Source organism: Ptychodera flava, chromosome 15 (assembly GCF_041260155.1).
Source record: "Ptychodera flava strain L36383 chromosome 15, AS_Pfla_20210202, whole genome shotgun sequence".
Lineage (NCBI taxonomy): Eukaryota > Metazoa > Hemichordata > Enteropneusta > Ptychoderidae > Ptychodera > Ptychodera flava.
Genome location: NC_091942.1, coordinates 29,884,613 through 29,900,947, shown reverse-complemented (window position 1 = coordinate 29,900,947; position 16,335 = coordinate 29,884,613). Strand labels below are relative to the sequence as shown.

The window sequence follows — 16,335 nt, the reverse complement described above, 5'->3', positions numbered from 1 at the left end:
TCTTATGTATGCCAGTCAGAACGTAATTCTTATTATTTTGTACGATCTTATTATTTTGTACGAGGTCATGAAACACACCTTTTGCAACGTCACAGATATGAGGACGAAAAGCGGAAATGACGTTTTAGTCATTCCGATCATCTGGATAGCAGCATCAACATAACTGTTCCCCTGCGTAAAGGTAAGGAACTCGGAACGGGTAAACCCTATGTATGCTGTTGCAGTAAAACATAGCAAGTGTTAACCTACAAATAAACGGCAAGTAGACCGAAACCACCCCTTCTACCGAAGCCGAACAAGTGATCATCGCCGCGTTCGTTCGCACGCAGCAGCACTTGACCGTCTCAGTCATATCAGTCTCAGTCATCATATCAGTGTAGCCCAGACTCTCCCACAGGCTCACGGCCCTCGTTCGCTACACATGCAGCTCTTCCTAGCAAGTGAAGCTGACTGAGCCAGCTAGGCTAACGTGTCGCCAGTTTCGCCGGCTCGCTTAGCCGAGCAACGGAGGGACAGTGGCTGAGCGGTGCTCGGCTTGCATAAGTCTTGGCCGTCGAGGGGCTGTGAGACTGAGTCCAAGTGCAGCCATGCCATTGACTCGAGCTCTAGGCCTGGAGTACCGGGGTCGACCATGGATGTAAAAAATAGATTTTACATCCATGGGTCGACTTATACCAGCGCTTCCACCCGTGTAGCATGCATATTATCAGTAGTACTAGTAGACATTCGTCCCAATAACTGTATAGTTAGCAACTACCTAATACGTTCACAAGTAACTTAGCAAATGCTTCAAATTTCCAAAGAAAAGTCGTGGAAAGTAGTGATTCTTGATTTTGGATAGTTTGCATAAATTTGAAAATTGCGTAACCATAAAACATTGGCTCGGCAGCCAATTTCGAGCACACCACAGAGTAATTTAGCTACAGTACAGTAGTTGGACGTTTTGCCTGGGCGTTTGGGTCGGACCGAACACCCAGTCAAAACCTCAAGCTACTGTACTGCAGCTAGGAGTGATCATAAAGCTACGGATTGAAGTTAGCAATTCCTAATACCATGGAGTTTTTTGCTATTATATAAGGCCCTGATATTTTCAAATGGATAAAAAATATCCATTGTGAAATCTCACTGAAACGGTTGTAATTTGTAATTTAATTCTCTGTTGCATTTGTGTACTTATGTGCGGTTACGACAGTTGCGAGTTACGTAATATTTGGCAGAAATATTAAAGAAACGAGGATGGACCATTCTAATACATTCACATGTAATAGCAGAACACAATTTGAAAATTGCGTAACCATAAAACATTGCCTCAGCAGCCACTCCTTTCAAACACACCATGGAGTGATCATATAGCTACGGATTGCAGCAAAACTAAACATCGGTGACACTTGGATTAGTCTCGAGTCACAAACTTTACATGCACTGACTGTTGTTAACAAGGCATATCAACTAAGCAGGCAATGATTTCAGGGAGCAGAATTAGTTAAAAGGAACAAGAAAGATTGCTATGAAGGTCACCATTTCACACATTTTTTAGGAAGATTATTGATCCATCAGAGGTAGAGTTGTATACGGAATGGTACACAGTCCGGGTCAGCTCCAAAATTGGAGACTCATTATGATAATGTATTCCGGCATTCAGCCAATCATCGACCAGATTACATCATTAATAAAGTACAGGTCACGCTGGGTCACAAATTACCCACCAAGTGTGATCGGCAGTTTTGGGCCGCTTATTAAGCCCCTGTCTTGTGAATTTCGACGAATTTCGACAGTCAACATAATCCACGTGTTCTGCAGAAGGTCATGTCCAAAAAGGAGTCCAATTAGTAAACAAATATTCGAAATATTGACGATTCGTTTCTACCCCCAGTTTATCGATTTCGCTCAAGTACCGAGAATCATTTTGTGGATGTTCGTCATCTCTATTAGAAATACTGTTATAAAGGTTATTTGTGTAGGTACGCGTATAACATTTTGCAAGAAAGAAGAGCAATGTCAGAGCTTTAAAACGATACCTGTTTTGTAGTTGTCAAACGCAGACTAAAAATGGTACGCGATTTTGAAAATGTGTTGACAGAGTGGCCACACAACTGTTCCCCATACGGTAGAATTTGTATCGCTGCCATCTCCGATACAAATGGGGTATTCTGAACGATCTGTGTAGGTACACGATTTATATTTCGCAGGACTTCAAGCAAGAGTCTAAGAATCACAGCGATATATGGGGTTTGGTTGTCTTAGCCAGAATAAAACTGGTACGCGATTTTGAAATTGTGTTTTGACAGAGTGGCCACACAACTGTTCGACATTATGACAGAATACGGCGCGGGAGTTCGACACAGTATGGCGTACGTAACGAAGGACGCATGTGGAGGTTGCCAGGAAACACAAATTTTACTGATGGCGCGCTGGCCGCTGATTGGCTAATGAGAGGGGGAAAATATTATGGTATAGCGTCTCCAATTTTGGAGCTGACCCGGACTGGTACAAGAGACAGCCTGATATATAACTTGAATATTTTTGGCTCTGCAAACTTACATGTAGACCTTGTACTACAACTTTTAGTGAACAAGCACATTTGGATCAATTAATCAATAATTTCTGAGTTTGAACATTGTGAAGCTCATAAAGAATATAACTTGGTAGTTATGACAAATCATAGTCCCTTGACACTGTTACACCTGCTGGTGGTGGCAATACTGTAGACAACTTAATACTGGTATGTTGACATGCATGACTTTTCCATGAAAATATTTAGAATAATTCACATGTTTCGTTGAGCAGAGTAACGTTTCAATGCACCATGGCAAATACATTCAGCACTGTAACACTTTTTCATAATTTTTCAAAAGGAAAATATTTGGATAACTTAATTCTACAGCATGAGCATTGTGTAAGAAAATGGGCTGCTAACAGGGGTTGATCAAACACACATTTCTTCAGCAACTACATCTCTCAATAATCAAATGGGTGCTCGCTAATTACTGCGTGCTTTTTTAAACTCACTCCAATTGTTGTATATTACTTGACCCATTTACCACCATGGTTTGATCTACTCTCTATGTTTTCTGTTCAACTTCTATCCGCAAAGATACTGGTACCTTCCATTGAAATTATTTTTTCTAATTTTTACGTAAATCAAACAAAGAGTGCATCCCATATACTTATTCACCGATTTAATTTCAATGTCAGTAATTAATGTGTTCTTATGTAATATGTAATGTGCATTTTAACATGATTTCAGTCAAGTTTTTCAGGCATACATGTACATGATTTATAAAAAAATGTAGTGAAAATAATTCAGATGCTTTTATAATAAGTGTCAGATGATTTAATCACCCTCTAATTGTCAGTTGTTTCTGATGGTGATGATGTGTCAATAATATTGTACAAATCTACAACTGTCTAATCAGTAATTTCTGTTGTGACATCATGTGTACTTATAATTCTATCAGCTGTCAATTGTCATTTCTTATACCCAAGATGTATAACTCTATCACCTTCCAACTGTCAGTCACTGCTGTTGCTGGTAATGTGTTAATAATCATATTATGGTATTATCCGTTTTAATTTATGCTTCTTGACTGCATTAAGGATACATGTAGCTGTGATAATAGCTTGTTATTCTACTGACTGAAATAGGATGAGTGGCTGTTTTCCAGTGTCTTCCTAAGCTCTGCTTACAGGCATACTTAGAACTGGGATGACATAATGTCTGGTGTGCAACTAACAATAAGTGTTAAGGAGACATGATGCGTCTCAGGAAGCAGCTTAGTTTAGTGGAGCTACTTGCTGGTCAATGACTTTGATATCCCTCTGTTGGTGAGATATAATGCGATAAAAATGTCGATTCCTGACATCTTAGCAAAGAGTATGTCTTTATTAGCTTTTTCAGGTTGCGTTAGTCAACTTAGAAATTTGTACTTGACAGAGAAGTGTCCTGACAAGAAAGATATAGTATTGAAAGATGTCAGCTGTGCCCTTGAAAGACATCATCTAAGCTACTTCAACATGGCATTTTGACCAAAGTCAAAATGACATTCAGGCAACTGAAACTAGGCACAAAATTTACATTAGGTTTTCAGAAACAAAGTTGTGACTGCACTGGTAGGGCAGCAGATGGTACAAGCTATTACTTTAATTGATATCGAAAACGTTTTTGCGTTTCAGTTATATGAGCCGTGAGACTTATGACAGTGAAAGAAATGTCACTAATTTTGTGCAAAATTGCTGCTTTAAGGTAGTATTCACCTCAAAGGTGAAGACAAACTTTTGCTAAAATTTTCCTGAATGAAACTTTCATCCAAATCAAGAATAAAAATCAGGGGTCACCATGCAAAGATGGGAACTAGAGAAATAATTTACCTGATGTCTACTGATATTTGAAATTCAAAATGGCTGCCATCCCTGCGTTAACTTTATGGAAAAAATACAATTTTCAGTTTTCAAAAAAATATGACTTTGAAAATGTTTCTCCCTCCAAGAGCTTCAAAATTAGCCACCACAAGAGGTAGACCTGAAGAGTATTGGAAAAATTTGAGAGTCTGAATATATGTCCAGGAGGCTTGTTTTACAATATCAGTTTGAAAGCAGGTCATTCAAATGAATACTCATGAACACAAGTCAGCTGGCACGAAAGAAATCTAAAATTGCACAGTTTCACATTTCAGTTAATCAATACTCTTAATCTGTACTATTATTCTTATATACCGTGAAATACAATACGAGCAAATATGGTACATGTACACCTGAGGCACATTGGAACTAATTTACATGACATCAAACTTGATCATTTTACATACAGGTTAGGTTATGCATCAATGCAATTCATGACTTTATAACCTTTTGTTTCTGCTATCTATATCCTCAAAAGTCTTGATTTAAAACTAACATCTTATATTTCCGTGGATTCAAGGTTTAGAATTAAAATAAACAGTTAGGGGAAAAAAAGAATGTTAAGAAGGAATTTTCATCAAACCAGGAGGACTTGGGCAGAACTTGTCACTGTTATTAATTTCCATGAAATCTTTAGAAGTGTTCAGTTACCTTGTATGTCATTCACCGCAGTAAATAGAAGGTTGACTGTTACGTATGTATCATTGACACCTACAGCTTACAAGACTGACCTTTCTATGCATCTTGTTGATTACATATACCGGTGTCGGTAAATACGTTGAGGCCTCTTGGCACTGTGTGGGTTCACCGTTTGCAGCTAGTCTGTCAGTATTGTTTATAAATAATAAATGCAATGCAAAGAATTAACAACATATACAGGATAGTCATCAATCAGTAAATTGTATCATTTATTGATAAATAGGTGCCTCCATTCACAAAGGAATCATTTATGGATGTGGACAAGTTAGGTTCAGCCATGAACCAGTTCATGACTTAACCTTAATTGTGCATATACACAAACACACACTCACACAGTCAAACATATGCGTGCAATTTAGGTTAAGTTATGAATTAGTTGTGAATTTATTTCAGATATACACATAGTCAAATGTATGAAATTAAGACTAGACATGCAACATGGTTCAATAATACTTTAAAAATGGCAAAAATTGGATATACTGATGTCAGGGGTAATTCCGAGTGGTCCCCCTGACAAATACAACAACAATAAAATGAACAACAAATCTTTGATAAAGTAGTATCTGTTAGTGTTTCATTAAGCAATCTTGTAGACAGAGATTTCCGGTAAGCTTGGCAATTTCAACAATATTTTACCAATTTTTACTGGAACCATAGTTCAACAGTATTTGAAATGAATATATCAGGACTTACATCCTATGTAATGCTCTCTTGATTGATTTTATTTACTGGCATCTACTCACGTCTTTCCTGAGATAAACATTTTGCACTGAGATCAATCTTCCCTACATAAAGAATTAGGTTTCTCAAGGGTTCTTCCTTACATAGCTTTAGAGCAACAAGACCCCCAGTATTATGTTGATTTCTGAATTGTTTACTGTATGCCCAGTATACTTCAGTCTCGCAATATGTTTTGAACTTTTCATTTCAGAGCATGATGGCTTGTAGAGTTATTTGCATGTCAGCAGTGCGGAGCTGTACCAGCAAACTGCTTGTATCATCCTTGAGGAGACAAACCCCAGCCAGTGTGTACAGAGTGACAGATACCAATAGGTATGGAATTTAACTTTCAGTGATTTCATTCAAATTTTGATATATTCTAGAATTTTGCCTGGAGAGACATAAATTTGCCCACAACACCACAGCTTCCATTTGCCAAAAGCCTGATTTGCTGTTACAGTGCAGTATGGCCCTATGAAAATGACAAAAAAATATCTGTAGGTAATTGTATAGTCTTTAGGCCAAAAAATTGATTTGCCATCCTTGTGTTAGCTCCATAGGGGAAATCAAATTTGCAACATTCACAAAAACAAATCTATGAAAATGTGATGGACTAAATGAGCTTCTAAATGAGCCCCCAGGAGAGAGAGCCCAAAAAAGTATTGCAAAAGTTTTAGAGTCCAATTATCTTTCCCTTGGGTATATTCTAACATAAACTCACTTACATTGCTAGTTATCATATTTACTTTGTTCTCCAGATCAATATTTAACATATTTCTTTTGTCTGTCACTGTAAAAAATTGAGCAGAAGAAATTCTCAATTCAGGATTCTTGGACAGACAGGCATTCAATTGGTATATTCCAAATGTATATGTATATTTATATTCAATACATTTTCACTGGTTTTAGAGCAATGTACAACTTTTTAATATGATTTGGACAAGTTTTCATTAGGTCTGTTGGAACAAAAGTTCCAGCAACGTCAGCCACATAATGTAATTTAATGCTGTCTGGTTGACAGCATCAAGTCCTAGTTCCTGTGTTTAAGATGCATCATGCAACCAGCGTTCATATTTGATGCTGAAATTTCTTTCAAAACTGTAAAAGAGTGTAACAAACAACACAAAAATACTTCCCACAGAAATGTTACTGTATACAGTAGTACCCAAATGACTTGTATATCCTATATTTCTTTTTTCTTCTCATTGGAACTGATTTTGCTTGTGATTAGGAGAGCAGATATCAATATTGAGGTTGCCATGTGCATAGATTGAATAACGAAAAGCGAAAGAATATTAAATGCTTTCCTGGTTAAAAAAACTTCAGCATTTTAACAGTTGTTCAGAACCAAGTACATGGCGGTCAGTGTGAACAGATACATGTAACACACCATTAATTTTATCGGCAATCATTAAAAGTTTATATATTACTTTGTCATGTCGTCTTTTCATCAACTTCATTTCCTCCTGGTAGATGCAGTCACATCCCTGTAAGATGCTCCCTCCTACACACCAGCAGCTGCTACAGGAAGTCTTTCAATGTACAAGATAGTGAAGATTTCACAGAGAGGGTCATCAAAAGTGATGTTCCAACCATTGTTGATTTCCATGCAACGTAAGTTGACCAATATTCACCCATGTGTGGAGGTCCACTTTGGCAACATGAAACCAGGGTTATTCTTGGTTGGGTTTGTTCTTTAGTAAAATTCCTTCTTTTGGGTAAATTAGGGCATGGTTCTACTCATGAATGAACATCATTTACAAAAATTGCCTTAAAAGGAAGGGAAGGTCTTATACACAAGTAAGGGTTTACACTTGGAAGAATATACAGTAGGGCTGAACGTTTTAGCTCCCATTTGCTGAAAATCCATATTGCAATATGGGAGAGCCTATTTGTGTGTGGCTTTGTCCTTCAGGAAAATATAAGAACCATGTCATCTATTGACCTTGTGTTTGCTATGTGCTAGGAGGTGCATCATGGGGATTTTCTTCAAGTGGATGCTTTAGTATTAACAATGTGTAAAAAATATATAAAATGGTCAACAATAAAACGAATTATAGAACTACTGGTCAGCAGTGTTCCCTCTGAGGTTTCGAGAGGGTGCGCAACTTGAGATACGCCTGATTGCCTCACAGCTGGGTCCGTTCATGTATATGCTAATTTATTGAGGTACGTCACAATGTACAGTGAACGTTGGTGGCAACTGCGCCAGCAACGGGCGCTAAACTTGAAACGCGGAAGGAAAATCTACGCTGAGATCGCACATTTCGCCCTGAGTTATTGTTTCCAAAACTAATACCGATTGAAATGACAGACTTAAGTTGCGCAAAACATGAAAGTCCACTGCGAGAGCAGTCGAAGACACTGCTCAATTAGCGGGCAAATAAGCCTTAGCGGGAACACTGCTGGTCAGTACATCTAGTACTCAAAGGACAAGACATCAGTATTTACTTATAAAAAGTTTGTCAATGAATGTACACGTGTATTGTTTCAGTATGCAACTTAGAGATATTGACTCATACTCAGTTGAGCATATTTTTTACCTTGAATCATGCACTATGTAGGTCTATATACCAGTAGATACATGCAGTGGAGTCTATACAAATATGTTGAATAATCATTTTTTTCATTCATTCATTTATTCATTTATTCATTTCTTATTGGTCATTCTTGCATCCAGGTGGTGTGCGCCATGCAAAATCCTTGGGCCAAGACTTGAAAAAGTAATTGGAGAAAAAGAAGGCAAAGTGCAGCTGGCAAAAGTGGATATCGACGACAACACAGACCTGGCAATGGAATACGGTGTGTCAGCGGTGCCGACTGTCATAGCAATGAAGAACGGAGAAAAAGTCAATGAATTTATAGGTGTACAAGAAGATGACCAGTTGAAATCATTTGTGGATGGTCTATTGTGAGAGCTTTGAGTGTGACTAAACTAATGCTCATTATATTACCATGCCCTGTCAGTCGCATTTTAATTGGTCAAGCTGAACCATGTGACTGACCACAAATACACAGTAATGGTTGGTGTAAATGCCCGTGAATATGAATAATATCATAAACATTGTAACGTTTACAGCTAAAACGTAAATTGTGATTTTTACAAAGATCATACTGGTAATCAATCACAAATTAAAATGGAGCAGTTGTGGGCCAAGTTTAGACACCTTTTTCCAATGAATCTCCGGCTTTGCAAAATTTTTACAGCGTGCATGACAGTGCATCATCCTTACTGACAAGTTCGTGGGCCTGTTGTCTTTTGTGTGGGAAATTTTCGTAAATTTTTACAATTTTCTTGGGTTTGTTGACAATATAATGGAAATAACAGACTCCACACTGACCATTAACATTTATTTATGGGTGCGGGTGAGAGGAAAGCCAAAATTAACAGACTCAGCAAGCCTCGCCCGTTAATTTTGCGCTTTCATCTCGCCCTTGCCCATAAATAAACGTTAATGGTCAAGGGTCACCCGTTATTTCTATAGTATACGCATATTGGAAAGAGTTGTTGAGATACTTGTACTTTCCATGTTGGCAGAAAATCCACTTGGCCAGAGAATCAATCAAATGCAAATCAAACATATTATCCAATGCACAGTTTAATGTTACGACATCATTATTTTTAATTCTTATAACACTGTACAGAGCTAATAGACTGCTTTGTAAATAAACGCAACCCCTGTAATCGTACAATATTTTACATAACATTACTGAATAAAAAGGTATGAGTGTAATATAAAATATTTGATTCTCAGGATTTTGATTTGAAAATAAGTGTCATTCTGAAAATATACAGTATTTCTGTCCATGAAACTGTTGAGAATGTGTGTAGATTTGCTTGAGTGTCCTTTGAAGTGGATTGGAGTGGAATTTAACATATCTCTGATGGTATCTGTATCATATTCATATCTGTGGTGTACCGCAGGGTTGAAATCAGTCTGGTGTTTGATACTCGTCCATCACTTATGGTTGAGCAAGTTTGCAGAATATTTTGAAAGGTTTCCAGCTGACCAAGAATAATTTACTAACAAGGCCAGGAAGAAGAATTAAATTGTTCCTGGTAATCGCCGCTTCTACTTTAGCCAATTTGGACTTTTTTTTCTTAAAATTGAGGCAAATATATAATTCCTTGCTAAACCATGGGGTCAAAGTAAAATGAAAAAGTGCAAATGTGAGATCCCACCTTTAAGACATTAAAAAGACAATCCTGCAATTGTTTCATTTTTAGGGCAATTTTTGGTGTCTTCTGGGAGCAATGCGGAAATGCTTAGAATTCTTTATGTCAATGCTGTCATTATTGGTGATGCCACTATTATTATGGACAGTTTGTAAAATGTGGATTCCAAGTCATCAGTAGCAATCTATCTAGTTGGAGATTTTGATAGTTCCTAAAACGAAAGAAAAAAATTAAGCATGCTTCCTCTGTAGCTTTGCAAAAAAATCTGAGGAACAATAGTATTTTTCTCTCTCGGGCCTAATCGCCATTTTCATAATTTGAAATTGTTTGTTCGACACACTTTGACAATACTCCTTCATTTGGACACATTGGATCCACTTTTATACCTTGCTCTGTACACAAGGTAGCATTCAAAAATACACGTATATTGCAGTGTTTTCTTACCCTTGACTAGCAGCCCTACAGTGGAGAAATACTATGATTGGATGGCTTTTGTTGCTTCAAATGTATGTTTCTGTGAGGAACATTTGTACTTGAGTTAAAGGGATACAGTCGTCAGAACTGCGCTCAAAGGCCGTACGGGATCCATACAACCAATGCAAACACTGTATCCAAGGTACGATGGTGATTGATGAAAGTCAAAACATGTCTGTCATAATCTACCTTGTATAAGTTAAATGTTGCACCTATGATGATGAGGATCATCTAGATATCATGCACAAACTATGTTGTTTGTAAACAAGAAACTCGCACAGGTGCAGTTCTGAGGACTCTTTCCCTTTAAAACTTGCACAAAGAGAAGATCTTGAGAATGGTATTATGTTACTGAAGTGTAGATGCCAGCAGGTTTAGTTAGGCCTCACTAAGTTTATATCGTCTATCGCAGGAGGGGGCCAAAGTGTGTAACCAAGGTTGACAGAGTCAAGAGTCTGGTAAATGTCTAGCTGTTGTTTGAAGAATGAACACAAATCTCAACATCCCCCTCTCTAAAAAAAAGAAAGTACATCAGATTGAACAAAAGAAAATTATGCAAACTGAAAGCACACAAAGACAAACAAGCAATTTTTAAATGTCATACTGCTCGGTTAATTTTTCAGCTCACATATGATACATGTATATATTACAGTGCCAAAGAGAGAATATATGGTAGGTCAGCAGCGTCTGTATGTACTGGTATATGTGTATGTACCTATGTATGTGTGGATGTATGTCAGTCCACTTCAAAAACTCAAAAACCACAGCACCTATCATTCTAGGATTTGGTGTACAGGTGCACCCAGGGGTGGAAAGTGGATTTGTTCCAAGGAATGTGTCAGTGTCAAAAATATGCAAATGAGGTAAAAAAGGAAAAGTCCTGCAAATTCTAAAACTATGTAACCATATCTCAGATTTGGTTGAAACCTGGTATGCAGGTCCTTTAAGGTGACTGTAATTAGATTTGCTCAAATTGTGAATTTTTTTAAGTTTTAATTTTTTCAGCAATTTTTCCCATTTTTCAGTCAAAATCATTTGTCGTCTGAAACTACTCATCCCGTTGCTTTGAGATTTAGTATGCATGATCTTAGAGTTTGCCTCTGTCAGATTTGTTCAAATTGTATTTGTGGGGCTAATTTTCCCATTTTTGGTCAAAATATCATTTTCTCCCAAAGGTCTTGCTGGATTGCTTTGAAACTTGATGTGCATGATCCTAGGGTTGACCTCTACCAGATTTATTCAATTTGTGGTGAAATTTTCATATTTGCCTTTTTGGGGCAAGTTTTTCATTTTTGGTCAAAAGAATCAATTTCTCTGAAATCTTATTGCTTCGAAACTTTGTATGCATGTTCTTAGGGGTTAACTTGGTTGAGTATGTTCAAAATGTTACTACACATGCGATATCGTATTTTTGTGACAATTTTTGCCGTTTTTGGTTCAAAATATGCCAAATATCTCATTCTTAAATTCAAAAGCACAAAAACTTGAGAACCTCCGCATATTACACCTTTATATTTGGTATGTAGGTGCATACTAAATCGTAAATAGGAATTTATTTGAATGAATTTATCATTGGCAAAAGTGTGCTAAATAAAAAATAATGAACAGCAAAAGTATGACTTTGTGAAAATGTCAGTAACTGTGAGTCAGAACTTTATATGTTGGGATATTTTACAGAAACACAACAAATTCTCATCTTGTACTATAAAGTACAAGACGAGGTTTGCCCAGGAGGGATTTGCATGGACTAGATGTGCTGCATGAACCGGACACTTGTAAGCAGAATGAACTGAGAAGGAGAGAATAACCTCTATAGAAATACAACCCTTTGTACAGAGAGAAAAAGTTCACTCCCCATGCAATACCTTAGAGGGATACCCCTACCTAGACATTATAAATTGATATGGTGCAACAGATCATAGAGGATGTAATATATCTAGACATGATGTCATGACGTAGGGTTTTTAAATTCGCCCATGAGGAATTTCCATCGACTAAGTGTGCAGCATGAACCAAACACTAATGCGTCAAGTTTGTTCCAGGAGTACCAGACGGAACATCTCATGACTCTATTATCTTTCTATCGTGTTAGAGTTGCTCCAATCGTGTTCCTGCCGGGTGAGAGTTGCTGTAATCATAGTTCTCCCAATGACATTTTTTTATCAAAGACTGCTTCAAATAAAGTATATTAGTCATAGTTATCATGATAGTTTAATTGCTGTTTGTATATTTTATAGCGAAGCTTTTGCTCCGTATATTGGTAACATTAGGATCAAACTCTACGCGCTGTCTGTATGTCTGTATTGGGATACTCAACCTTGAGAACTGCAGAACTGCTGTGTGCATCAACTCAATATTTGGTGTGAAGATGCATTATGGGTACCCCGTTGTAGATGTTAATTTATTCAAATGAAAAATGTAAGTCCGAAAAATAATGCAAATGAGAAAATAACAAAAATTCGCGAGTCCAGGAAGTGCGGGTCAGATTGTTCTGATATTCCATTGACAAAGTGTATGCTTTTATTCATTTCGTAGCAGTATCTTATGTTTATGTTTTGTCGATTGTTTATCCCAAAATTTTCTTGCAAATAGTTTGTTTAATGTTTAGGCCTCTATAGATGTTCTCACATATATGCATTCAAATCATAATGAGTTGATCAATATTGCAATTTTTAGAATTTCGTTTGTCTTTTGGTAATGACGTTATTCAAGAACCACTTGCCTTATTACTTTTAAATTTGGCGAGAAGGTTTTTGTTGATGACCACACTGAAATTAATTCAGATAACATCAAATTAGCAAAAAGTCAATATCGTATTACATTTTCTTAATTTTAGTGATTTTATATGCAAGAACTTTCAGTTTACAGTATGGTGATTTAAGCATTAGGTATGATCTATTAGAACCTAGAAAAGCATAGGATTTCTATAAAATAAAGCCCCATGGGATTTACGTAAGCCACGGGTATAGGATTTTAGAAGGATTTCCTAGGACAGTTACGTTGGGAGGTATAAGGAGTCACATAGAAATCTTACATGCCCGTTGTATAGGACCGTATAGGGTTCTCTGGGGACTCCATGGATTGTATGGCACCTGGATGGGGGAAGCCTACTCAGGGCCTGCCGTACCTTTTGTTGGTTCCTCACGGACATCTGATACAGATTCCACAAAACTTGTGTGGGGTGCCCATATGAGCCCTGTGCAGGTATTTTAGGTACGTATATAGAGTCTGTATGCAGGGTTCCTGTATGGACCCTACTCGGGCCTCTAGATGATTATAATGTTCTTTAGCTGTCCTACACCGATCTTATGGCTTGCATAGGGCTCCTATAAGATTGTTTATAGAAGTTGCACAAGATCGCTCTAAGATTCCAACAGGAACCCTATATTGATATGTTTAAGGTTCGCATGGGATAGAACTCACGGTGTTGTTTTTAAACTAACTGGGATGAGACCGAATGTATTGTATAAATACTGGTCATATATTATATAAATAAAGGTCATATATATATATATATATATATATATATATATATATATATATATATATATATATATATATATATATATATATATACATACATATCTATGTATCTATGTATTGGAGCGAATATAATAGACACCACTTTTGTCTGTCGTTCATAATTAGTCACTTTCCAAATTTCAAATGGATGAATTATTCCAATTTAATATCAGAGAATTTCCCACTTTAAAAAAAACACCTGTCATTACCCGACATTCACGACATTTTGTCCGCAACCACACAGTTCGAACACAAGGTTATTGAGATCGAACCAAGCAACATGCAGAATGCTTATGTGTATGAAACGATATCAGAAGATGTATACGCGTTTATGGGCTGTTTAAATCGGCTTACATGTGGTGATCCATGCCAATAGCATGGCAAAAGATCTATATTAAACTCTCACCTTCTCAAAGACACAAGACCTATACTGGTAATCTGCTCCTAAATAAATAAGTACGAAAACACGAATAGCCTCAAGGGAGATTGTAACACCACACATCCAGTGTGAGGCACTTTGGTGAGAATTGTCATTATCGGATTGTACAGGCGATTTCTAAAGATCTGGGAAATGAAAACTCGTGACTTTTCTTAAAACATTAACGTCTCCCAACAGGCCTAAAGCAATAGAGTTCAAACCTTTCCTTGTCCTGTCTCGTGTATCAGACAAACACCGGTTCATTTTATAAGCGAAACACGAGTGAAACACTCATGAGACACTGCATACTGTTCAGCAGGCTTAACACATTTCGGATTTCGGCTATTTTCTGGCTAGCAGAAATTTTCGCTATTCCCACTTAGAACCTGGCCGGGTTTGACCAACCCCACACAACAACGGTCTACACGCATTGCAATCTGCTGAAATATTTCTATAAGTCCATATGTAACGAAAAGTGCAAAGCCTGTTTATGCGACCAATATATAATCCCATGAAATTTATCCGAGTTTGACCTCCACGTATAGCTCGCTTTTCGCGGAGCTGTGTAACTTTGAGCCAGTAGGAAGAAGTTATACGGGTCCACGAAAAACACTCGTATAGGATAATGTAAAAAAGACACCCTCTATATTATACGCCCTTTTTATCTTTAAATAAAATCACAAACTACACATAACTGCGATTTTATTAACGTGATATGGTGACTCTAGTACGCAAGACGTACCACTTTAATGTTGTCGAACTTAGGAAGTACAGGTATTTTCGCTTCTTGCCTTCGTCATGTTGTTCTCTGTTAAGGCAGTTCGCGCCTCGAAAGTGAAAGATTTTAAACTTTTGCTCAAACGCTCCTCAATGAAAATTTCAACTCTTCTCTCACCAACTCAGAACAGAAATCGGGGTTCACCGAACAAAATTTGGCACAAGGGAAACAAATTACCTAATATTTACCCATATTTAACATTCAAAATGGCCGCCGTCCCTGTGTTAATAGCTCTTTGGAGACAAATATAGTTTACGAGTTTCTAAAAACTAAGACGATGAAAACTTTTCTTACACCAAGAGCTTTAAAAATCAATGCGATCACACAAGCGGTAGACCACATAAGTATCTTGAAAAGAGTCCGAATGTCTGTCTCCGAGGCGCATTCTACCTTACAACCAAAGGGAGTCAAATTTTATTCTATGTTATCGTCCTCATGTCACCTACTGTCAATCTGCACCTCCGCTCACATAGCGTTTAATCGAACCCGGCACTAAATGTTCCATGTAGGCCAATACGAAAAAGTTTGCAACGAACTAAAAAAACGAGATTCTTGTAGAGTTCATGTGTACCACCGACCAGCAAACATCCAATGTCGTATCCTTACGATGGGCAGAACGCCGCCAGCAAAGTTTGTATCATTTGATCCGAGCGTCAAATAAGGTAATCCCTTCTCTGTCGCGTGTTTTCTTCAGAGGCGATCAAAATCTCTGAGCAGTCGATCCGCTATCAAAAGATTATTTCCCAAAGATCAGCTTGACACAATACAGCTCTAGACTCTGTCGGTGAATATTATCTCTGCCTTTAATCCTGTTTCATATGAATAATTGATATAAGGGTTAGGGTTTTAGACGATATCCAAAGGACTGACAAATATTTTATGTGATGTCGGTATTCCATCCCGTTTTTCTGAGCCGGATAAAATGTACAGGAACAAGATTTGGTCATTATTTGACACCCCCGTTTTATGGACTCGACATTACTTGCTGTTAGGCTGCTTCACAAATAACGGTTTGGGGAGGGGGGGGGGGGGGCTGAAAAAATTGCGATTGAAATCTCATTTTTTCAGATCCCTCCTCAATAACCTCATAACTTTTCAAGTCCCCACGTCTATATTATCAAAACCTGTCAAGCCCCCCCCCCCCCCTGC

General features: G+C 37.5%; 1 protein-coding gene across 1 annotated transcript; it reads left to right on the top strand.

Annotated features, from left to right (window-relative positions):
* Nucleotides 1-104: 104 nt before the first annotated feature.
* LOC139151839 (thioredoxin, mitochondrial-like) lies at nucleotides 105-9,558 on the top strand. The gene is made up of 4 exons (XM_070724848.1): nucleotides 105-181; nucleotides 6,029-6,150; nucleotides 7,291-7,431; nucleotides 8,498-9,558. Exons 2-4 carry the CDS (start codon nucleotides 6,032-6,034, stop codon nucleotides 8,730-8,732), a joined length of 495 nt encoding a protein of 164 aa, XP_070580949.1. The 5' UTR covers nucleotides 105-181; nucleotides 6,029-6,031; the 3' UTR covers nucleotides 8,733-9,558.
* The last annotated feature ends 6,777 nt before the right edge of the window (nucleotides 9,559-16,335 follow it).